Source organism: Chaetodon trifascialis, chromosome 15 (genome assembly GCF_039877785.1).
Source record: "Chaetodon trifascialis isolate fChaTrf1 chromosome 15, fChaTrf1.hap1, whole genome shotgun sequence".
NCBI classification, from domain to species: domain Eukaryota; kingdom Metazoa; phylum Chordata; class Actinopteri; order Chaetodontiformes; family Chaetodontidae; genus Chaetodon; species Chaetodon trifascialis.
Genome location: NC_092070.1, coordinates 18538011 through 18561698, shown reverse-complemented (window position 1 = coordinate 18561698; position 23688 = coordinate 18538011). Strand labels below are relative to the sequence as shown.

The following is a 23688-nucleotide window of genomic DNA, read 5'->3' as shown; positions in this document are numbered from 1 at the left end:
AGAGGGGTAAGAGCAACTAAAATCTAATTGTATAGTGTCAGTGGGAATTTTAGCAAATCAATGAGCAGAACTGCTTGCTAATATAGAAGTACAAGGAAACTCCACAGGCAACCAGGTGATTATTCACTGCAATCAAGGATGCACTTGTTACAACCAGTACATCCCTGACTTTCTTCAGTGTGGCTTGAATTATTGGAGCTCAATGAGCATTTCCTGCATTTATATCTGTACATGAAGACTTCTGCTTTTGATCTGTAATCAGTTGACACTTTATGTTCCAAGCTGGTGACAAAGTAGCTCCAATTAAAAAAAGAATTGGTCATAATAAAAGTTGCCAGGAAATGTGAACACTGCGTGCAAACTACAAGGAAAACAGCGACAAAAAAAATTGTAGCAACATTGATTTTCTTTATTTAGGTAACAGCCACATTTTACCACAATAAAATCTGGCATCATCCTCGGATAAATTCTGATGGACTCTTCAGTTGTTTGACGGTCTGCAAAGAGAATTAAATACGGTTGGGAGCAGCAATAAATAACAAGCTTTAACACATAATTGACAAAAGTGATGATCACTTACTTGGCCCATTCAACATTGAGAATAAGATGATCGTATCCAAATCCTGACACTCCTGCAATGGCTCTGGCTGCATCCTCCCGACGGTGGAAACTGATAAAGGCAAATCCCTGCCGGACACAAAGAAGTCGATGGATGAGACAACTAGACCATGTTGTGTTTTCTATCAACTGTACTAGATTTTTGGCATTGCCAGATAGTCATTAACTTAAAAGTACAACCTTTAATGCAAAAAGCAGCTGAGAAAAAAAAACCAAACACTACAGTCACTACACTAAATATACAGCATTTCACTTGTGTAAGAATTACAAATAATGTCTATCTACAAGCTGAAACACCTCCTTTAGTAATTCCTCTATGCTTGGCTTCCTCCTTTCTGGAGTTTTTTAATGTCTTAAACACTGAAGGTGCAGTTCCCTGTATTTTAAGACAAGCACTGACCTTTGACTGCCCAGTGTTCTTGTCCTTGGCCAAGTAGATCCTTGAGATGGAGCCAAATGGCCTGAAGAGCTCCTGCAAGTCTGTCTCACGAGTGTCCTCAGACAGATTGGTCACACGAATAGTGGCATTGTCATCAGCTGTAAAGTAAAACATATACTGTTTAGATTGAGCAATGCTCTAACAGCTGCAGGATGCGTCAAGTAAAAAATGGATATATAGCAACCAAGTACAACAACTTAATACTCACCTCTGCGGTTGGGCTGCATGGACTCCCCTCTTCGCGTTCCTCCATCCCTCAGGCTTGGGGGAACATACTTCCCAGTCTTGCTCTGCGCAGGCTGTGCAGGCTCTGGTTCCGCTGGTGAAGAGAAGAAAAGCAGGTCACACCAGTCCACTAAGTCTAACAGTGGACCATAAAAGACAGAACAAAATCTGATGATGTGAATGGAGAGCTGATAGTACCAGAGCCAGCAGGCTTCTCCTTGTCTGCAGTGGAAAGCCCAAGCTGTTCAGCCAGCTCCTTCTGCATGGGGCCCAGGGTGTCCTTGTATGGACAGCGGGTGGTCCAATGGTCGCCTTTGCAAATACGACAAGACACAATCTTCTGTCCTTTAAGTTTGTTCATTGGATCCTCATCCTGGTCTTGGGCGTTCAAGTCCTGCAAGAGGTGAAATTAGGTACTCAGTCACGAGCTTAAATGAGGAAATTACAAACCAGTGCCACATGTAAAGCATGTTTCTATGCATTATGTGGACTGCTACACATCAATGAGCAGCAGCATAAAGTCCTTAAGCTCACTATGGATGCTCACCTCTTTACTGGAAATGAAAGTCATGAAGACATCATCACTGACTGTGGTGGTGGCAACATTAGGACCTGGTGCATCAAACTCAGAATTGCCAAACTTTTTCCAGTTCTGAAATCAAAGAAGATATAAAATACATGACATCTGAAGTCTTGTTCATTTCAAATCAAATGCATCGTAAACTAAATTCAATTTAAAAGCAGACCTTTCTCCTGGCAACAGCTTTTGAAGCTTTCCTTGTCTCGATCTTGAAGGTCCGCACAATCTAGAGGACAAAAAGGCAGCAGATGCACAATTCATTTGTGTCTCACAGAGTCAAAGCTTCTTACTGTAGTCAACATGCCCAAACATTTACTGTACTTCTAAAATACTATGCTACTAATGAGCACATAGAAGCACCATGAAACAGTCTTTTCAAAGCTTTAGTCAGTGCTGGTGCTGTGACCTCATGATTTATTTATTTATTTTTTTTAGCATTTAATGTTATCAGAGAAAATGAATCCCAAGAGCGGCTGACTGCATCTATTGCTTTTCAAGCCACCAATGTTGGTATCATAGCACAGGAAAACATACACTATAACTTAGTATAATTTCTGAACCTGTGTCACAGCAGCCACAGGAGCTCATCAAAGGCAGCCATATACAAACCAACACTGTAAACAATGAAACATATTAACTGTAATGAAACTCAAATTACCTTGAACTTCTTTCCGTCATCATCTATTTTATATTCTGTGACAGTTTTTATGTTTCCTTTGATGGTTTCCTTGGGGGATGGTAGTGTGCCTGAAAAAAAAAAAAAATCATACTCAGAAAAGTTAGGATTAAAAAAAAAATTAAAAAAAAAAGCCAGAAAGGCAAAGAAACTTTGGTAATCTTTTGACTGTGTTGGTCCACTACACAATGGACAGAAAATGCTCAATCAAAAGGCCTGATAAGGCTCGATAGACCCATTTCCATGGACAAATTCTAATAAGGATAGTACAACTAAGTTAATTTGGCCGTCAACACTGTCAATGAAGCAACTTCAGAATTTCTCATCTCTTGACCATCTTGACATCTGCAGTTTTTCTGGCTCCAGTAACGTTACTCACTTCACACCAAACGAAGATGTATTGCGTTACATTTGTGTATTTGTGACAGAAGTATTTCATTTTGTACAGTTAGCCATATTAACGTTATTAAGTTGAAGTCTGAGTGCCACCTGTAACATAGCTTGCTAATTTGCTAACGCTCAGCTTGCTAACATTTAGCCATCTTAACGTTAGCAGTGCCTACGTCACTGCCCATGGGCCACACCATATGTCGGTAACATATTTCATCAGTTATATCTCAATTTATGTCAGTCACAATAGCCTACAACTCGAGCCTTTTAAAAGATTAAATAGCTGAAACATCACAGGTACGTTTATTTTTAACTCGAGTATTACGCCCGACAACCACGTGGAAGAGGAAGCCGCCTAACCGGCCTCCTGCTCGGGCATTAGACTTCAAGAGATGTGCTAGCATTAGCGAATTGCGCTAACTACTTAGCTAGCTATTTACCTTCATCTCCCTCTTCCTCGACTTGGTCTGCCCAGCTGGGCTTGGAGCTGGAGAAGAGAGATTGATATGCAATATTAGATCGATGAAAGACCCCCTATACAAACCGATACTTGTAAATATTTGAAGTATCACTCACTCGTCGTATTCAATTGACGGCATCCTCTGAGCTAGCTTAGCTTCAGGACAGCAAAGAACGAACACTACCACCCGAGCGAAACCGCCACCACTCACACTTCCGGGAGTGAAACTTCGCAATAAAAGTATCATATTTGTTTACCTTTTATCTTCAAAATAAGAGCCGTGTATTCTGCGTTTTACCGACGGTTTCAAATTAGTCAGTATTTTGGCTCTATATTATGATAAAAATATCCGACATTGCAGAGTTGACACAGGGTGCATGACACAGGGTGTTTGACACACAGGGTGTTTGACACAGGGTGACAGAGAGGTTAAGTGAAAGGGTCGCCTTGTGATTGAAGTGTGTCCATACATCTTTCTTAAAAAACAATTTCTGATGCATAGAATTGTTTTTGTTACCTTCCACTAATTCATGCTTTGTGTTGTGGCTGATTACATTCAACATTGTAACCCTCTCAACAACATTGGAAACCACTTCCTCATTCTTTAATAAAACAGATTTTTCTGTTGACTTGATGCAGCTTGAATGTTATTTGCTTGTGTCTTATTAAATCTGTTTATGTTTGTGCTGTTACAGACAAAATCCTCATTGTTACATGATTTTTTTTTGTCACAGTGAGTATTCCTCTACAGTGAAGCAAAATGCCCATGATTATATCACGTATGCATTTGTGGATTTTGGATCATAATCTAAACTTGGTCAACAGATATAGAATGACAGTTCTCCAGTCTCACTTTTCTTCCTGTTGTGATGCAGACTGGTTCAGACAGGAAGTTCAAATTTTGTACATTAAAGCAACAAAAGAATCTTTATTGCAGTCACATTTCAAAGTTAGAAGAAAAATACATTTCAGCAGTCACAAGAATAAGAAATTAAAGCAAAGCCTCCTGTGTACAAAATACTGTCTGGTATGAAAAATTGCTCAAGTTTCACAGCCTGAAATAATGATGTGCTTCTCAGAAAAGTTGTCAAGGAACAGCTCTACTTCCTCATCTCTCTCCCGCTGTTGTCCTCTGAGCTCTTACCACAACAAACTACACGTATACTGTCAAACACAGCCATGTAAAGGACTGGATGGATACACATGTTCAGAGTGGCCAGTCCCTTGGAAACTTGGTACATGTTGTAGACCACACAGTCATAGCCCTTACCATTGGTCTTCAAGTACAAGTGATAGATCTGAAAGACATGGTATGGCACAAAAGAAATGGCATACAGCACAAGCACTGATGCAACTAACAGAGCTACCTTGCGTTTCTCCAGTGTGGTTATGCTGGCGTTCCTCCATACCACCCGAATAACCACACAATAAGAAGTGAAAGTAACCAGGAAGGGAACCAGACAGCCAAACACAGCAAGAAAGATTTTGTAAGCGAAATGAGGGCTTTCATCCCCCTGAGTCTCACAGAAGGACACGCAATGAATCGTGTTATTGTGCGTACAAACAGAAGCAAATTTCAACACAGGGCTGGAAGTGACTCCCACGATGACCCAGATGATGACGCTGACGGCCTTGGCGTGGGCAGGCATGACATGGGATCGGGTGAAGAAGGGATACGCCAGGGCCACACATCGGTTCACACTTATGGTCATGATGAAGAAGATGCTCACATACAGGTTGCAGGTGAAAAGGAATCTCTCGATTTTACACATCGCGTTGCCAAACTTCCAGTCTTTCTTCTGTGAGTAGTAGGCAATCAGCAAAGGCAGCGTCAGCACGTACAGCAGGTCACTGATTGCCAGGTTGCATGACAGGACGATGCCGGTGTGCCAGTTCTTCCTCTCCCTGGCCAGCAGCAGCCACAGGGCAAACAGGTTTCCTGCCAGGGCCACAAGGAACTCGATCCCATACATTGAGGGCAGCAGGTCCTCTTGAAACTGCTCACATTTAGAAAAGTTGTGCTCCATCTTGACTTCAGCTCAAGGTTATTTTGTTATCCAGCTGCTTTCACTCAATTTGCATTGTCCAATATCTGTAAAGTGAAGTATATTCCTTCAATAAAGTCCATCCATTTGAGTAAAAGTCACATTTTGACACAAGCTTAAGTACAGTTCGTATTTAGATTTTTGATGCTGAAGGGGCTCAGGGAAGTTAGGAAACCTATCCAGAGAAAGCAATATTTAATTTTCTGAAGAGCCAGTGCTGTATACAATGTTAGCTGTTAGAAAATGTCACATTCCTAAAACACACTTAATTTATTTATAAGTAAAGCAACAATCACTTACCAGAGGGCAGACTTGCAGAGAACTGGTCTGTGGTGAAACTTATCACCTGAGAGTTCATTTCCTGTGTGATACGCATACAGAACGTGTGTGAAGCGTCTTAACCATCAGAACTATTTCAGCGAGAAATGCGAGTGAGACATGGTGAACTTTGACAAACCCGATGGTCACTTCCTTTTACTCTCTTTATAGATTTCACAATTTGAAGAAACAAAACCCTCATGACACACATGCTTTTGCAAAACAAATGGGCGCTGAATAGCCTACACTGGGTTAGTTCACTCATTTTTCGGGTTTTACAGAGCACATAAGGACAGGAACTGTACTGTTCCTGTACAGGTACAGGTACAGTAGGTCACGGCAGAGCATGCAGGGCAGCAGTTCAAATCTCATTTAACAAACAATGTCTTTCACTAATAGCTAATAATAGCTTTGAGCTTCTGGTTTTGGGATATTTCCTCCAAAACCTTTTTCTAAGCTGTATATGCTAATCATGTTGAAACCTTGACAAAAATCTATTGGTTGAGATGAAAAAATAAATAAAAATTCTACAATTAGCAACGACACATAAATGTAACTCAGTTGTTTGGTGAATACCAAACAAGCATTTTACACAAATGAATTCAAACTGAGATAATGCTACTTACATCTCAGACACTGGTGGAGAACCGCTCAGGAGCTTCAGCAAGCGAAAACTAAAATACAATGGGGGGGTGGTTACTAGGTCTTCTAGCCTGAGAGGACTTCAGATGTATCATAGATAAAGGGAAATACCTGCTGGGCAAATTCTTAAAAGTGCCTAAATTCTTCCTTTTTTTGTCGACATCTGCTGGGAAAGACATTTTTTAATTAAAAGGACCATCCTTTTAATTTACCCCTTAATCTAGCTTTGAATACAAATATCTGTCACGAACATTTGCATCAAAACAAGTGAGTTTCTACAAACTGAATGAGCTGAATTAGACAAACATCAGGTCTTTTTGTTGTCATGTTAAATTAAAAACATCTTACAGGAAGGAACGGATAAAAGACCCTGAAATTTGGCAGCATCGACGAGAACAAAATCCAAATTACATTGGAAAGATCATTTTTAAAGCTTTTTATTGAACAAATACATATTCAACATTAATTCACACAGTGTGGAAAATACAGCACGTTTGTTCTCTCTCGTCCCTCCGCTGATTTACAACAATAAAGAGTCTCACAGGCATCCATCGCTCACTGCTGGAGCCTTCCCAGCCGTCACGGGCTGAGGCACTGATGGTGGATGGATGCTTGCTGCTCTCTGGTGCTTCAGCATAATAACACATTCAATGTCCAAATCAGAGAGAAGAGGCAGAGCTCAGCCTTTTCCTTTCCTCCGTTTAAAGCCCTGCTCTGCTCCTTTCTTCTTAAATCCCGGCTTGGCTTTCTGACCTTTAGACTTGAATGTTCTGTCCTTATTTTGCTTCCCGCTGAATGTTTTGTTCCCTTCAAATTTCTTCTTCCCACCAAATTTCTTGTCCCCCTCGCCAGCCTTTTTTGCTCCAAATGTCTTTCCTCCAGGCCTGGCTTTCTTTCCAAACGGCTTCTCCCTGTCCCTGGTTTTCTTCCATCCTTTCCCTGGATGGTCTCTGTGCTGCTGTCCACCTGGACCGTTTCTCTTTGGAGATCTGGCATCTCTGTCTTTCCTTGGAGGTTTTCCAGGGGACAGCTTTCTCTTCTTGGCAGGTCCGTGAGTCTTTTCTGAGACCCTCCTCTTCTTGGCACTAGGGAACATGTCTGCACAAAAAAAAAAAAAAAAAAAAAAAAAAAAAAGCGTTGGTTAATGACTAAATTCAAAACAAGAGCCAAGAGCTGACGGCTTACAGCACACTAGCTCTATTCACCTTCATCTGGCTCCTCTCCTACAGCCTGTCTGTAGTACTCCACCTCATCATCAGATTCAACATCGGCCTCTGCACCCTGCTGCATCCCGGGATCCTCCACCTCACTGTCCTCTTCAGCCTGCTGTTGTTTCCTTTTTATGCCTTCCATGCTCTTTTTCCTGCGGGGAAAAAAACAAAAAACAACTGTTTTACACTTCAACCAGGTGAAAAAGTGGATGTGACAGAAGAGTCAAATGATCTAAAAGGTCAAATTACTTGTTCTCCTCCTGTTTCTCTTTTTTCTGAGCAACATTCTGCTCCTGCTTCTTTCGGCGATCCTCTTTCTCTTTAAGCTGGGCCTCCTTCCTGTTCAGGATCTCCTGTATTTCCTCCTCCGACTTGGAGACTGGCACACACAGCACATAACAATTTCCCATTACAAGACAATCCGTATCAGATCTACATAAAAAAAAAAACATGTACTCTTAAGATGTATCAGTAAGCGTTTACTTTTAGAGAGAAATCATAGAATTCATACAAGTACTTTCATCATGTACACCAGAGCATACCAAGCAGCAGCATAAAAGAATGAGGACCAGCGTGCACTCACTGAAGTTGTGATACAGGACATTCCCCTCTCCCATGCCTTCTTGTATCTTCATCAGCTGCAGAGTCATGCGAGGTCCAATCTGAAGTCAACACAGTGCAACAGTTCAGACGCCATCCACGCGATGCCGCCATGTTGTTTCCAAAAGCTGCACTTCCACAGCACACTCACCTCGGTCAGACGGATGGCACTCTGCTGGGACGCCATGTTGCCTCGGCCAGAGCAGGCCTGTGGCAGCACCGTTATGTTGTGCTCCGCGTCCTGTTCTGCTTCACTTTCTGAAAGGTTCGCCCCGCTGAGAGAGAGAGCACAGAACAGTTCAGATACTACAGCTACACCTCCAAACTACATGCCTGTTGACCTCGGAACTAAAAAAATTATACCTCAACAAGAACCTTACTTTATCAGCAGCTCGCTGATATCCTCAAACTTGCTCATGTTGGGGAACTTCTCCTGCATCAGCTTCTTGACTCCGCGGCTCATGCCCACAGGGACGACCTTCAGGCTGCTGCAGGTTGGGAACACAATCGGATGGATCAGTGAGACATTTTAAAAATCGATAAGAAAGGAAATCCGGGTTATTTGTGTGGAGGCCCATCAGTGCGTTTACTTTGAACATACATCACTGAACAGTCAAAACACAATCTGTCATCATCTGAGCCATCGCTGATTCACTGAAGGTTAGATCTGTGTGTGTGTGGGGGGGGGGGTGTGGCCTGAAGGGCATCACACCATGTCTATAGTTTTGCTCTCAAACTAACCTTAAAGTTCGGTACTTTGTTAAACAGCAGCTACATACCTACAAACACTGAGAAAACAACCGGATGTTATATTGAAGAATATTTTTACTTACTAATGCCGAAATTCAATTTCCTGGGACTCTGGGTTGTAGTTCACCAGCACACACCTCTTGATATTGTTGAGGTTTACCTGGAAAACAACAACACCCTTGTTTCTTTGTGCCTGAACTCAAAGTTAAACTTTCTCAGTGCTAAATGACTCGAGGATTCAGAAATCAGAAAGCGTTTACTTTTCGAAAATCTTCAAAGGTAATCTCAGAAGACTATACTGTCATCATAGCTGCAAATCTCCAGTCAAAACAAGTGACAACACTGCAACGGTTTCACTGGAAAAACACACCTTGTGCACATTAATGGAGGGAAACATGTGCTGAAACATGGTGGCCATGAGTTTGATATGCATGCCATCGGATCCAAAGTTGTTGAGGACGAGGAGTGGATGGTGTGTGAACTGCTGCTCGTGCATCCTGTGCTTCTTCAGAGATGAGACCACATCTTTGATGAGAGAGTACTGAAAAAAAAAAGTCCCCGTAAAAATGGGAAAATAAAAATCACACAAATAATTAAGAGCTTTTCATGGCTTTGGCAGTTCGGGCACATCAGTGCGTTTACTTTGAAAGCATCACCGACAGTCAAATCTTAAACTGTCATCATCTGAGCCCATCTGTCTACTGGTGCCAGAGTCTTATTTACACATTCACATATTTACCTTGAGCACTCTGAAATGCAGCGTGGGACCTTTGGGAAGTCGAGCGAATCTCTGAAAGCACAAGTCATGGTGTTACGGGCTTAATACGGCAACACTGCAAAGTCCTCCAGTGCTCGAGACCTGTTTGCTAATGGAGTGATCTGAACTTACCATGTTGAGGGTGCTGGTGGTCTTGCTGAAGATCATGAAGTGTGTCACTCCCAGTGGTCCTGCGACAGCCACAAAGTCTTTCAGCACGTTCTTCTTCCTAATCTAGTTTAGAAAATAAAACATGTTTCAGGCACAGTGAGCGTGAAACTGCAATGATACGACAAACAAGGCAGCAACTATTGTGATCAATTGTTGCAGCACTAAAGGTCACCCACCAACCGAATAAAGCTCATATTGATCACAGATCTACACTATTGATGCAAGTCAAAACTGCCAAAGGATCTCACAAACCACTTTCTCCTTACAGTGAACATCATGGCCTCATCCAGCTGTTACTTGGAGGCACATGGGGTCACACAGCTATGTTGAAGATGGACGGTCCTGCTCTTAGTTTTGCACACTGACCTTCAGAGACTCTGCAGTGTATGGCTCCATGACTCTCCGCACGTCCAGGACGAGCTGACCCGCGTTTTTCCCAATCTGACCCCGATGAAACACGAAGGAGTGGGGCACGGATCCATAGGTCTCGTTGGCCACATGGTTGGCTGATACACGGCATTTCTTCTGGTTCTTGGTCTGAAAGCACCATATCCAATAATTAATAATCTTGAAAGAAACACTGACGTGACATTTGACAGATTCCTGCGTGAGTTTATTTTGAAATACAATTTAAGATCACAGCTAATTTACCGAACACGCCAGTTAACATTACAGGATGTAACCACGGAGCTCGACATGCTCAAATACTGTTAAATTGACGGTCGACTGCATTTTCTCATTTAATATAAATCACTCTGTTACACAACAACATTTAGACAGTCTCGTGAATAACAGCGTGAAGTTCTCACAGGGCTGATGCTAATCTGCTAGCACAGGCCGTTGCTTTACGTTACCTTTGATTTCCCCATTATTCAGCGAGATGTGGAGCGGGTGAATTCAGTCAACGTAGGAACATTAACTGTCGCCACAGTATATTTAAGATGTCAAAGGCATAAATCCGTTCATTATGCCCACAAAAGAATCTAGGACAGTTAAAACTGTTCAACTACGAAGTGACCACGAAGACTTCCACATGGTTCTGCATCTGTGTGTCACACACTTATGTCTCCGTGTTGCTAAGAGGTCTTGTAATAGTTCCTAAAAGAAGTGTTCCGCGGGCAGAGGAGCTGGAAATACTGCAAGTGTAATGTACAGTAGATTCTTGTAACCTGTGCAATCTACACACATATAAAGAGTCAAAAATCAAATACCTTTTACCTTTCTTATTGGATTACCTTGATAAAAGCGAGCTTCACGATAGACTGAAGATTGTTTATTTACTAATTTAACGAGCTTTAACGTTGTTTTGTGAGATGTCTCAGATAGTTTATTGATAGCTGTCTACAAAAAGGTCTTTTATCTGTCAGACTGACGTTTCTCTTACAAATGGTTCGTCGATGAATATTTAATAGAAGACTTGAACGCCCCAAAGTGCTCATAGTTATTACAAACAACGGTAAAACAGTGGCATTTCCTTCAATTACTACTCCTGAAATTATGCAAGAATTTTAAAAGACTACAATACTAAAACTACTATATTAAAAACTAGACACGCCGTGAACGTTTTGTCCACCTCTATTCACATACTTAGCCGTGAACATAGCAACGAGAGTCACTGGATGTTCTCATACTTTTATTTTGAAGTATTTAAAAAGTAGCTGTAGAGTCTTCCGCCTGTCTTCTTCCTGCTGGTATGTGAACCATAGTCAAGCTGTGTGTTTTTATAATCAAGAGTTTTTACTGCCCCCCAGTGACCATATTTAGGAAGTGCAATACTAATGAACAAAAAAAACCCTTCTTCAGTGGAAATATGAAAGATATATTGATAATTAATATTTTTTGGTCCTCTTAGTACCAATGTAAACAGTATGTTAATTAATAAGTTGCAACCTCCTTACATTCAAACATTGATTTGGTCCAGGCCAAAGATTCAAGTAAATTCAGAATCACGAGTCGCCATTGCCCTCTTGTGGTCACATTGAGGAACTGCAGCAACAACATTCGTTAATGTAGATCGGAAGTAATCGGAAAGGAGTTGATCTGAAATGTAAATAGTTTTAGATTTTTTTAACTTCACATTCTCCACGTGGAATTTTACTGATATTAATGTTGTTTCTAATGTTATAATATGTTATATATTTATAAAATATTAACTATCAATGGAGATATTTTATTATATTTTATTGAGGAAACTGGAGGTGGTCTCTCTGGTTTCTTCGCTATGACAGTCCAAAGACGACGCAGACCCCCACCCATTTCCTCACTAAACTACTAACTAATGTTAATAGTATTAAAAATATACACTTTGGCCCTGCACCATGTAGGATACATAATTCAAATTAGCTTAAGTGCCCTGACTGAAGCACAGTAATGCCAGATGTAACAGAACAAAAGAAACACAAAACGCATTATTACAAAGTATAATGTAAAAAAAAAAAAAAAAAAAAAAAAAAAATTGAAGAAGTTGATAATGAGTATCACCAATATCGTTGTCCTTTTTTGGAGTAACACTTCTCTAATATGTTTCCAACACTGTATTTTCCTCCTAACGAGTGTGGAGCTGTAGATTTTAACTTTCACCACCAGAGAGGGAGCAAACATTATCATATGTTGATCATTTCTATTTAGTTGCCATTGCTTCGGCATGGTCACTTTATTTTGAAGTAGTCTCTAAGGAAGTGAAAGTATGCTTTCATGTCCTCATTAACGGTACTTGACGAATTTATTGTTGCAATTCCTCATTATGGCCACTAGAGGGAAGCACCACGCGTGCTCGTAATTTCACATCCTGTTGCTATTCAATGAGTCGGTCTATGTTAGTTAGGCTACAGTGTGTAGACAAACATGCGAATTTTAGCGAAGTCAGCATAACTAAAAAAGATCAGCAGTTTCAATTATTAAATGCTTAAAAGTAATTATAAGCCCAGGTTAAAGAGAGGGAAGGGGAGCTGTCTCTTGGAAGTTTATTTACTGTAAGAGCGGCAACAGAGAGCAGGCAGAGAAGGCCAGGCAACAGGGCCAGTGCTGTTAAACCACACACACACACACACACACACACACACACACACACACACACACACACACACACACACACACACACACACACACACACACACACACACACACACACGTACGTTGTGATTTTATCACTTGTGGGGACATCACATAGACTTACATTCATTTCCTGGAGCCTTACCCTAACCCTAACCCTAACCCTACCCTACCCTACCCTAACCTAACCTAACCTAACCTAACCTAACCTAACCTAACCCGTAACCCTATCCTCAGTCTTCACCTTAAAATTTAAAGATTTACATTAAGGGGACCTGCATTTTGTCCCCATAAAGCAGGTGGGTCCCCACAATTTGAGTGTGTAAACAGATTTTTGTCTCCACAACGTGATTAACACCTGGTCACACACACACACACACACACACACACACACACACACACACACACACACACACACACACACACACACACACACACAACCACAAGTTGTGGTATACACACTTCCTTGACGGATATTATATTGTAGTCAGTTGCAGTTCTCAGCATATTTTTGAACTGTGCGCTTCCACTCACCAGGACACACCTGGCCACTGACTATGATGCAGCTCCAGATTTACATGCCAACACCAAACATTTGTTTTAGCATTGTAAAGTTCAAAAGACCATGCTGAGCTCTTTCTTTCTTTCTTTCTTTCTTTCTTTCTTTCTTTCTTTCTTTCTTTCTTTCTTTCTTTCTTTCTTTCTTTCTTTCTGTGTTATCACATGAAACAGAAAGCCATTGCAGCCTACTCTGCAGGTTGAAAGCTGCAAGCATTTAGAGTTGTGGATGTCTCTACCAAAGAAATGAAAGTCGAAACACTGAGGTCATGCGTCACACTCACAACTCAACAATTTACTTTAGTATTTACGTTTGAACATACTTTGCACTTAAATTTCACAACATTTCAGAGACGAGTATTGTACCTTTTACTCCCTTACAATTGTCTGTCAGTAACTGGTTACTTTGCAAATAAAGTTTCACATATAAAACATATGATCAGACAATATGATGCATTGTTATGGACTGAAGTATTAAAAAACAGCAGGATAGAAAATAATCAAAAGTAGCATCCTCTCAACCGGAAATTAAAATGCTGCTTATGTGCCATTTTATGAGTACTTCTAATGTTATGATATCTTTCATGACACAACAGTCTGAAAGGGGCCATAATGTCCACTGTTTTACTCATTTTCTTCTGTAAAACAGACAAACATTTATGGTTTGTAGCCTCTAGCTTTGGATTTTTTAGACTGTTGATTGGACAAAACAAGAACATTTGAAGACATCACTTTGGGCTCTGAGCTATTTTCATTATATTCTGACATTTTTTAGACTACATGCACATTTCATCCCTAATCATGATGCTATCACGTAATACCAATTAACCTGTTTCCCTAGTGTAAGCCTCTGTATTTAAATGCTAGTTCAGCTCCTTATGAGGCAGAGTCTGTGACAGAACAGCAGGTTGATGGCTGAGGGAGGAGACGTCTCGGGATTCCTGCACCGAGCCCCCAGTGAAAAAAAACGAGTACTGGGAGGCGGCGTCATTTGGGAAGTTTGTAATTAGTTGTCTCCCTCTTCAGAGATCCTGAGACACAACCTCGGGCGGAGAAGAGGCAGTCTGGCTGCTGACAAAAGCTGAGCGTCCTCTGATTTTTGTTTTTCCTTGAGATGTATTTGTGAGCCAAAATCCTCTGCCTTCATCTTCACATCAACAAACCACTTTCAGTCTGGACGAAGTGGCCCGTCTGTGCGACTCTTCATAATCCTTGAACATGTGATTTTTAAAAGGCGTTGCTCTTTATTTGACATCTGTGCATCCTGGGAGCTGCAGCTACACACCGGAGCAGATCAAAGACATCCTAAACACTGTTCGGCTGCTACAGTAAGCTCTGGGCTGGGAATGGTCTCAAGCTATGTCAGTTTAATCCACTTTAATGCAGACTGGAATGCACTTGCACTGATTATAGCATCCAAATGAATCATTAGGCCATTGAATCATTATGAGACAGATTGTTAATCAGCTCAGACTCTGGTTGGTTCAGAAAAAAGTATTTGTTTGAAGAATTACACTCGTGGTACCATTGATGTGTCCCATTGAGGGAGATTTTAATGTCAGTGTCAGTATTGACCTATTTGGATTCATGTGTTTACGGTGTTGACCGTGGCTGTTGAGCTTGGATGTGGAGCTGACTCATCTGTTGACTGTGTGGCCGAAGTGTGTTGATTCTGGATGATTGATGTTGACTGTTGTCCCTTCAGTGTTGACCTGCTAATAAATTCCTGCCAGGGTTTGCAACGAAACATCTGGTGAACAGTCAAGGCTCAACACCCACAGTTTCATTGAAACCGAAGTTGTTTCGGGGAGTCAGATGTTTTTCTGTAGGGTCAGAGAGGATGAGTGTCCTAATTCTCACCATGCCCTCTCCTCCACTACCAGGGTGTCCTCAGAGGTTGAACAGATTCATGGAGAAGACACTGACCCTGGGTCTGACTCTTTTCTTAACACTCTGTCTGGACATACCAGGCGCTGGAGGACAGAAGGAGGCGGCTCATGGCGAGAACACCCAGAAACGTTCATCACGATCTCCAGATGGTAAAGCAGGCCGTTGCTCCTACACCTTCATTGTTCCACAGCAAAAGCTGACAGGAGCGCTGTGTTTGAACACACAGTCTGCCACCGCCAACCACTCGGAGGTGGCGGCTCTGCGGGTGGAGCTCATAAGGCAGCAGGAGCAGCTGGAGAAGCTCCGGGGCCGGCTGGAGCAGGAGGGCTCCCTTGCCATGGAGGTAAGAGCTCTGCGCAAAGAGAGCAACAGCATGAATTCTCGCATTGCCCAGCTCTATGCGCAGCTGCTACATGAAGTCATCCACAAGAAAGACCAGGCGGTGGAGCAGCGAAGGGTGGAGAGCCTCCTGTTGAACGCTACAACACAGGTGAGCAGAGAGCTGCAGTCCTTATTAAGGTTTGATTCATGCCACAGCAAAGCTCCATCTAAATATGCTCAAACATCTGGAACACCGCAGGCGCTGCAGGTGTCCAGTAACTACAGGGAGCTGGAGAAGAAATATGGAGTCCTCACCTCCATGATGAGCTCCCAGAACCAGCTCATTGCTCGGCTGGAGAAGCAGTGCCAGTGCGGGGACTCCACCCAGTCCTCTCTGGTAGGGACCAAACTGTGGTCTCATGTTGCAAAGTTACGCTGGGTTTTCACACAGGCACTGAGACTATTGTGTTGTTTTTGTGTTGGCCTGCACAGGTGACGACTGCCCCACCAAAAAGCCGGTCTAACGTGCATCCTAATTACAGCTCTGAAGCCAACGAAATGACCAACGACGTTCAAAGGGATCAAAGTGCTCCTCCACCACTGCAGGAAAAAACAGCTCATTCCATCCCCACCACTGCGGCCAGCACTCCCACAGAGCCTCCCTTCATTAGTTTCCCTGTCACACAGACTCCAGGTACATCAGTGTAACGCATGTCTTATAACAGAAGTGCTTGATTAGACCAAAACCTGTGTGTATAAGTGCATCAATCTTCTGTCAGAGTTATTTAGCTGCTCTGATAAGCAGAAGCCGAAGGAGTCAGTGACCTGCTGGTGGGAGCCCTCTCTCTCTGGGAACGCCTAAACAATGTCAAAAACAGCCAGCAGCTCTTATCAGGACAGAGAGGACTTTATCGTGAAGACGCACTTGTAAGCACGCAGTGTTTGCTGAAGCTTTTAATGACAGTTCTACCCTACACTTGGACAACTGGAATGTTTGAAATGACAAAGTAGAGGATTTGTGCAGTCCTTTCAACATGTCAGCAGAAATAAAGTGACTCCATCATGTGAGTTACTCACCACTTCCTAGACAGCCTGATGAAAGAGCATGCGCTGACACATGCTGTTTGTGTGAATACGAGTATAGACCACAACACCATTAGACATTATCACTCTGTGAGGGAGATTTTCCTCCATGTATACATTTTCTCCGTGCAGACTCCAGTGGTCATCTTATCACTGCAACACGAGACACTGAACATGTGTTGGGGAAAAATTCTTCAGCTCTGAAAAGATAAGCTGGATTTGTTGTGCATCTGAGATCTTCCTGACACTGAAACAAGCAGAATTCCACAACCCTCTGTGAGCGGCACTCTTTTACGTCTCCAAAACTGCCATGACTGACTTAAAGCAATGAGGTTGACACAAAATGAATCCATCCACCATCGAGTCCATTTCAAAGGTTTACCATGAAAAAATGAAATCTGCATGTTGATAAGATCCATTCTGTCTTGATTCGACTCTCAACACCTCAAAAACTGCATATTAGCCCTTTCTGTGTCATTATAAAGCTTTTATTAATGCATTAATCTGCATGACCATATTCTACAACTGGAAGGCCATTAACTAAGAGTTCTTCCTCAATGACTTCCTAATTACTGCTTAATGATAGTAAGGAAGGAAGTTGCTGTAGATGAATTATGACCTTAATAACCTAACCCCAACCCTTACGAACCCTAACCCCCAGAGTAAGGTATGAATAAGTCCTTTGTAATGACTAATAAAGAGCTGATATGCATGCTACTTAGTTAGTGCAGAATATTATCTATAAATGTAACAAGAATTTCAAAATGGGATGTAGATTATAATTACAACATATATCTGCATTTTGCTTATTATCTCTCACTTGGCTGCTATAACCTTTTCTCCCACCTCAGGGCCATGGCAGGACTGCCAGCACGTGCTGGAGTCAGGCGAGACCACCAGTGGGATCTACCTGCTGCGCCCACAGAGTGCCAACCGGCTCCTGCAGGCCTGGTGCGAGCAGAGTCAGGCTCAGGGAGGGTGGACGGTCATCCAGAGGAGACAGGATGGCTCCGTCAACTTCTTCAGGACCTGGGAGCAGTATAAGGTGATTCCACACGTCTGCAAGTCTGCAAAAACACACTGGCGGTAATGCATGCTAATGTTTGATGGTTGGAACAAAATTACAGTTGAGGCTAACGGGAATGCTGTCAGTTTGCAGATGTTCAGTTATAAACTACAGTATTTGAAATTTTGACCTGATGATAGCGAGGAAAACTCAGGGGAGCCCTACTGTGATAAAAAATCATCCTGATGGGGGCATGATTGTGTTTGCTAAACTTCTAGGAAATCCACGCTTTTTGCCAAAAGTAGGATTCAACCTCTGGGGACCATGAATGTGTTACAGAATTTCATGGCAATCTGTCTAATAGTTGTCTGACATGCAAATTCTAGAGCCAACGCTGCTGCCATGAATATGAAAATTTATACACATGAGCTCAAACCGGTGTGTTGGTGTATTACAGCAAGGCTTTGGGAACCTAGATGGAGAATACTGGCTCGGGCTTGAACACCTCTACTGGATGACCAAACAGGCCCAGTATAAGCTACGGGTGGCCCTGGAGGACTGGCAGGGCCGGCAGGTGTTTGCTGAGTATGACAGCTTCCACCTGGAACCGGAGAGTGACTGGTACCGACTGCGGTTGGGCCAGTACCAAGGCAACGCAGGGGACTCGCTCTCGTGGCACAACAACAAAGCCTTCACCACTCTGGATCGAGACAAGGACAGCTACACAGGTCTGCACGCCCCGCTCGCCCTGTTTGTCAGCCCCCTGTTGGTGTTTAGACTTTTCCCTGTTAATCAGCTCGTTTTCTGTTGTGTCACCAGGTAATTGCGCTCATTACCAAAAAGGAGGCTGGTGGTACCACATGTGTGCCCACTCCAACCTGAACGGAGTGTGGTATCGGGGGGGACACTATCGCAGCCGCTACCAGGACGGAGTCTACTGGGCAGAGTTCCACGGAGGGTCCTACTCTCTGAAACGAGTTTCCATGATGATCAAACCTACATAAAATATCTATGGACATGTGAAAGAATGATGATGGACTGATGTAGACATATGTAGAGGCCTTCAATGATACGCTCCAGTTTAATAAAAAATGTCTTCACACATTTATTAGAGGCCAGTCGTACTTTTGTATAGGCTGTCGGTGAATTATCAGATGATGACTAACATGTACCAAGTTGACATGTCTGTCTTCTGTGTTGCAACTTCTTGACAAAATGTGATGTTTTCCAATTTGCATTGTACTGTTCAATAAAACTATGCCGCTTAAAAAAAGATAAAGCAAATGTTCGCACACAAACTACGGGAGGCGATAGGGATATCATCTGTGGTTGCTCCACAAAGAGCTAGCTGGTTGTGGTGACACATTTCCGTTTTACAGGCTGTTTCCTGTTCATCAGGGCGTTGTGAGTTGTATACTTTCTTTCTTTCCTTTTGCCCTCTGAGCTCGTGTAACTGCCAGCAGCAGGATTCATCTTATTCAGGCACTGAAGCTGGACAGCCCTGAACAACACCTCACCTCCTCCATCCACCTCCTTCCTCCCGTGTGCTGACCAACACGCTGCATCTCAGGATGTTGGGCCTTCTCATGCTCATGTTTTTACTGCGTGGTGAGTAACAATGATGCTCGATAATAGCTCTGTGTGGCTCTCTAGTATTGTACATCATTTTATGCTGTGGCTGGGGATAAAACATATTAGAGTGAAAAATGTATACTACATAAGTAGATTTTATATGATAATTTATTTCCGATTAGTGAGCTGCTGTTAGGGATAATAAAGATAGAGGAAGACAAGAAAGAGTGGAAATTGTCATATGCAGCCTGTGTTTAAGCAACAAGTGCAACATAAAAAAAAGTGTGAGTTCTTAAAATGTAAATGAAACTGTGAGATGTCAAGTGGGAGAGGCAGGTGTTAAGAGGCCGCTGGTAAAAACTTCCGCTGCACTATCTGTGACAGTTGGCTTGTGTAAACCGCGCTGTGTGTTTGTTCCCAGCGTGGGTGTGTTCAATTTTAAGATCAAAAAGTATTAGCATGCCAACTACAGTCTCAGCACAGGCGGTTTACAGACAGTATATCAATGCCAGAGGATCATATTTATCTTTTTATGCTTAAAATCAAAATGTTTTTGCATCCGAGGAAGACCAGGTGCAGTTTACCTCTCAGTTATCATACAGGTGTACAATGTGTCAGTGCTGCTGTCAGTACTGGAAACATGACAGCTAGAATTCAGCCTGTTAAAACTGCACGTGGCAGCGCATCAGAAATCCTCAGAGTGCATTCAAAACTGCTTTTAAACACTAATAAAAACATCTCAATTTGCCTATCAGCAGATGCAGACAGCACATGCCCGGTAGAGTTCGACCCTCCCAAGGTTGTAGGAGAATATGGAACATCGGTCTCAGTAAACTGCACAACCACATATGAGGATACCAAAAAGATTGACTTGAGAGTTGGAGACACAAACTTTGATTTTGAAGATAAGAATTTTCTCGTACAGTCAGTGACACTGTTGGACTGGAATCTAACAGCTGAGTGCAGAATACAGCTGAATGAGTCTTCTGGATGCAGCAAAGACCTTGAAATCACTATATACAGTAAGTTGAATTATAAATAAATACTACACAATGGAGGAAACATCCAAAACAGGAAAGCAACTCCTTTATTTAATTTTGTTTTGACAGAAAATCCAGAGAAGGTTTCCATGTTTCCTGTAAAGCATGTAGACGCTGCGGTGGAAGGGGAACCCTACGAGCTGCGCTGTGATGTCCTAAATGTCGCTCCTGTTCAAAACCTCATTGTGAGGTGGTACAAAAACAACCAAACCATCATGGCAGACTCTGTCACCAGCACCACCACCACCGAAACACCAGGAAATGTGTCTTCCACTCTCACGGTCAACATCAGCAGAGGAGAAAGTGGAGCTTGGTTTCGATGTGAGGCTCAGCTTGACCTCGGGCCACACGGACCACAGCCTCTTGTTATGTATGACACACAGCACGTTTCTGTGCACTGTGAGTAAAACCTCTTTTCTTAAATTTCACATTTTCTTAATGTTGTTCTCTGCCTTGTAAACACCACATTTGCTTCTTCAGATGCTCCTGAGCTCAAGACCAATACAGATATTGATGATGTCATCGTGGATGAGGGTGCTGATGTCTCCCTGACCTGTGAAGCTGAGGGGAACCCTCCTCCTGTCTTTAACTGGAACTGTGATGGTTTGAATATCACGGAGAGCATGAATAACCTCAGCATTGCCCAATTAATAACCAACACAACCTGCCACTGCACAGCTAGCAATTATCTGGGAAACGTAACTAAGCAAATCAATGTTCATGCGATAAGAACTACCATAACAAAGCCTGCAGACACGACCGCCCCTGAGGCATCAACACGAGGAGGTATACATCCTTGTGTGCTTTACATTACTTTACACTAATATCTATTGTGTGCCAAAATGAAGCTCTGATTCAATATGCTTGCTTTGGAACGGCAGGTTGCCCCCTAATACTGACACCTGCTGAAGTTGTGGTGAGATATGGAGATCCGGTTTCAGTGACCTGCAGCACATCAGCCACAGATGTTTGGAAAATGGGCTGGGAGGCTGTAATTGGAGGCTTTGGGACTGAAAATGTTTCCACTATCACCTGGGCGGTCGAAAAACTGGAAGAGTGGTTCATAGAACCAAAGTGCTTTGTGACTCTGACGGACAACCAGTGCAACCGGATTGCAGCTGTCACTCTTTACAGTTAGTACAAGTTTAAAGACTCTACTATCTTCTGTCTTACAGAGTTCCACTTCACAAAGTAATATGGAAGCAATGATGGTGCAAAACAACCTGGAATAGCACCGATCCAAGTGTTGCCATTTTTATGTGGAAATGAAATGTGGTTGGGTCAAAATAACAACAAGCTTGTTAAAAACATTAGTTTTAAGAGTATCATTACATTTGATTTTTCCTACTAATTCATATCCCTTGCTTCATTCACAGAGACTCCAGACATTGTGTCAGTCTCTGCCCGTGATCCAGTGGTGGAGGGCGAAGAGTACCTGCTGAAATGTGACATCATCAATGTGGCTCCTGTGCAGAAGCTCAAAGTGAAGTGGTACCGAGGCAGTGAAGTGGTGCAATCAGAAACGTTTAATGGCACCAGTGTGACCCCAGTCAGTGTGTCCTCTGACTTGAAAGTCACTGCTGAGAGAGGTTACAACGGAGAACTTTTCAGATGCACGGCTGAGCTGCACCTTGGGCCAAAAGGGCCAGAGGTCATCCCTACTGTAAATTCATCACTGCACACTGCTGTTGTGCTCTGTGAGTTTTCCACTTATCTCTTGTATTTTTCTAAACATCCAACAATGCATTTCTGATTCATTTATGCTGATGTTTAATTGTAGATAAGCCACGGATCCAGGCTTGTCCAGGCCATTACACTGTTGTGGAGAATGTGTTCAGTCTGGATATGCTCTCCTGCAAGGCTGATGGGAACCCTCCACCCACTGTTCAGTGGTACTATGAGGGCAAACCGATCAGTACATCAGAGCCTCTCACCAGGAATCACTCAGGAGAGTACACAGCTGACATTAGAAATAGGTTTGGCAGGACTGTTGCTGCTATCAATATCACAATCGAATGTGAGTGCATCACACTTACTTGATTGTATAATTCATTACAATGTAGATAAAAACATATTTTTTCTGTGATTCCAACATGCACTGTAACAAAGTGTTGTGATAATGTTAATACTTCTTTTTCCATAATTTATTCTGAGAAACATGTTGATGCATTGTTCACAGACAGCCCTTCATTTACCTGCAAAGATCGCTATGATGTTCAAAAGGATGATAAGCTCCAAAGTAAGTGTGAACCAACGGGAATGCCTCCGCCTGTCCTCACCTTGATTAAAGATGGAAAAGAGGTGAAAATCCCACAGCGCTGGACAAGGCATGATGGTGGACAGTACTTACTTAGAGCAACCAATAAATATGGAACAGCCAACCACAGCCTATATCTTAATGTTTTGTGTAAGTTTGAAGTTTTTTAAGTTAAAGAGTCTTTGAATGGTGCTTTTTTTTTGACAGTGAATATTCTGGGACTGATTTGGGATTCTAACCCCCCCCCCCCCCCCCCAACACACATTCTTTCTTCTTCTCAAATCTCACCCTCTTCTCCACAGATGTCCCATGGATCAGGGAGAGAAATGATACCGTGGGGGTGACCCCGGGTGAGAATGTGACTCTTAACTGCAGTGCTGAGGGCAACCCTCGCCCTGTGATCCGTTGGGTGTACGCCTCTGCGGTGAATGTGAAGGAGACCACAGGGGGGCACCAGAGGACCATCAGCATCACAGGAGCCACGTCTACCAACGCTGGTGTTTACATGTGTGTTGCCACGAATGAAGTTGGGACCGTGACAAGAAATGTCTCACTGACTATGCAAGGTATCATTGTAAACTATGTGCCGAAGTGCGAAGTGTATACAGTGATGTTGATAATTACATAGGTTGAAGAAAAAAAAAAAAAGCATCAAGAAGTGACTTTAAATTTATGTTTCTTTATCTTGTTTTTCTTGCAGTTACAATGAAAGCGTCCTTCGCGGGAATCATTTGGGTGGTGCTAATTGTACTGATCATCATCATCATCATCGGCACGATCATTTACTTCAACCGCCGTAAAAAACAAAGAAAATATAGTTTTGTCCCTGACAACGTAAATGGTTCAAATATCCCTATGACTACTAAGTCTACTGGTGTGCAAGCTTAGGATGCTTATTACTTACTGAATAGGTAAGATTAAATCAACCTGGGGACTGAAAACTCACTCAGGTACGTCATTTGTCTTGAGTGGTAACAATGGCCTGTAAATGTTGTATTTTCATTTGGACTCGTGTCTGGTAGCTACAA

At 42.5% G+C, this 23688-nt stretch overlaps 5 protein-coding genes across 5 annotated transcripts; 2 read left to right on the top strand and 3 right to left on the bottom strand.

Annotated features, from left to right (window-relative positions):
- Window positions 1-388: 388 nt before the first annotated feature.
- Window positions 389-3599, bottom strand: eif3g (eukaryotic translation initiation factor 3, subunit G). Its single transcript, XM_070981085.1, has 10 exons — window positions 3505-3599; window positions 3369-3415; window positions 2521-2609; window positions 2029-2088; window positions 1830-1934; window positions 1481-1676; window positions 1266-1376; window positions 1019-1155; window positions 581-687; window positions 389-497 (listed from the first exon to the last, which is right to left on the bottom strand). The coding sequence occupies exons 1-10, from the start codon at window positions 3525-3527 to the stop codon at window positions 482-484; spliced, it is 891 nt and encodes a 296-aa protein (XP_070837186.1). The 5' UTR covers window positions 3528-3599; the 3' UTR covers window positions 389-481.
- A 727-nt stretch (window positions 3600-4326) lies between these two features.
- Window positions 4327-5834, bottom strand: p2ry11 (purinergic receptor P2Y11). The gene is made up of 2 exons (XM_070982022.1): window positions 5734-5834; window positions 4327-5480 (listed from the first exon to the last, which is right to left on the bottom strand). Exon 2 carries the CDS (start codon window positions 5413-5415, stop codon window positions 4489-4491), a length of 927 nt encoding a protein of 308 aa, XP_070838123.1. The 5' UTR covers window positions 5416-5480; window positions 5734-5834; the 3' UTR covers window positions 4327-4488.
- Window positions 5835-6814: 980 nt separating this feature from the next.
- Window positions 6815-10946, bottom strand: ppan (peter pan homolog). Its single transcript, XM_070982021.1, has 12 exons — window positions 10737-10946; window positions 10249-10419; window positions 9844-9945; window positions 9694-9744; window positions 9325-9495; window positions 9038-9114; window positions 8585-8692; window positions 8356-8479; window positions 8188-8266; window positions 7854-7983; window positions 7599-7756; window positions 6815-7491 (listed from the first exon to the last, which is right to left on the bottom strand). The coding sequence occupies exons 1-12, from the start codon at window positions 10749-10751 to the stop codon at window positions 7073-7075; spliced, it is 1605 nt and encodes a 534-aa protein (XP_070838122.1). The 5' UTR covers window positions 10752-10946; the 3' UTR covers window positions 6815-7072.
- Window positions 10947-15400: 4454 nt separating this feature from the next.
- On the top strand, window positions 15401-18795 carry angptl6 (angiopoietin-like 6). The gene is made up of 6 exons (XM_070981475.1): window positions 15401-15871; window positions 15962-16099; window positions 16195-16396; window positions 17637-17830; window positions 18249-18519; window positions 18611-18795. The coding sequence occupies exons 1-6, from the start codon at window positions 15401-15403 to the stop codon at window positions 18793-18795; spliced, it is 1461 nt and encodes a 486-aa protein (XP_070837576.1).
- Window positions 18796-19260: 465 nt separating this feature from the next.
- On the top strand, window positions 19261-23548 carry LOC139343233 (vascular cell adhesion protein 1). The gene is made up of 10 exons (XM_070980736.1): window positions 19261-19399; window positions 20119-20385; window positions 20473-20802; window positions 20884-21189; window positions 21285-21536; window positions 21780-22100; window positions 22184-22420; window positions 22583-22810; window positions 22963-23157; window positions 23361-23548. Exons 1-10 carry the CDS (start codon window positions 19363-19365, stop codon window positions 23546-23548), a joined length of 2361 nt encoding a protein of 786 aa, XP_070836837.1. The 5' UTR covers window positions 19261-19362.
- The last annotated feature ends 140 nt before the right edge of the window (window positions 23549-23688 follow it).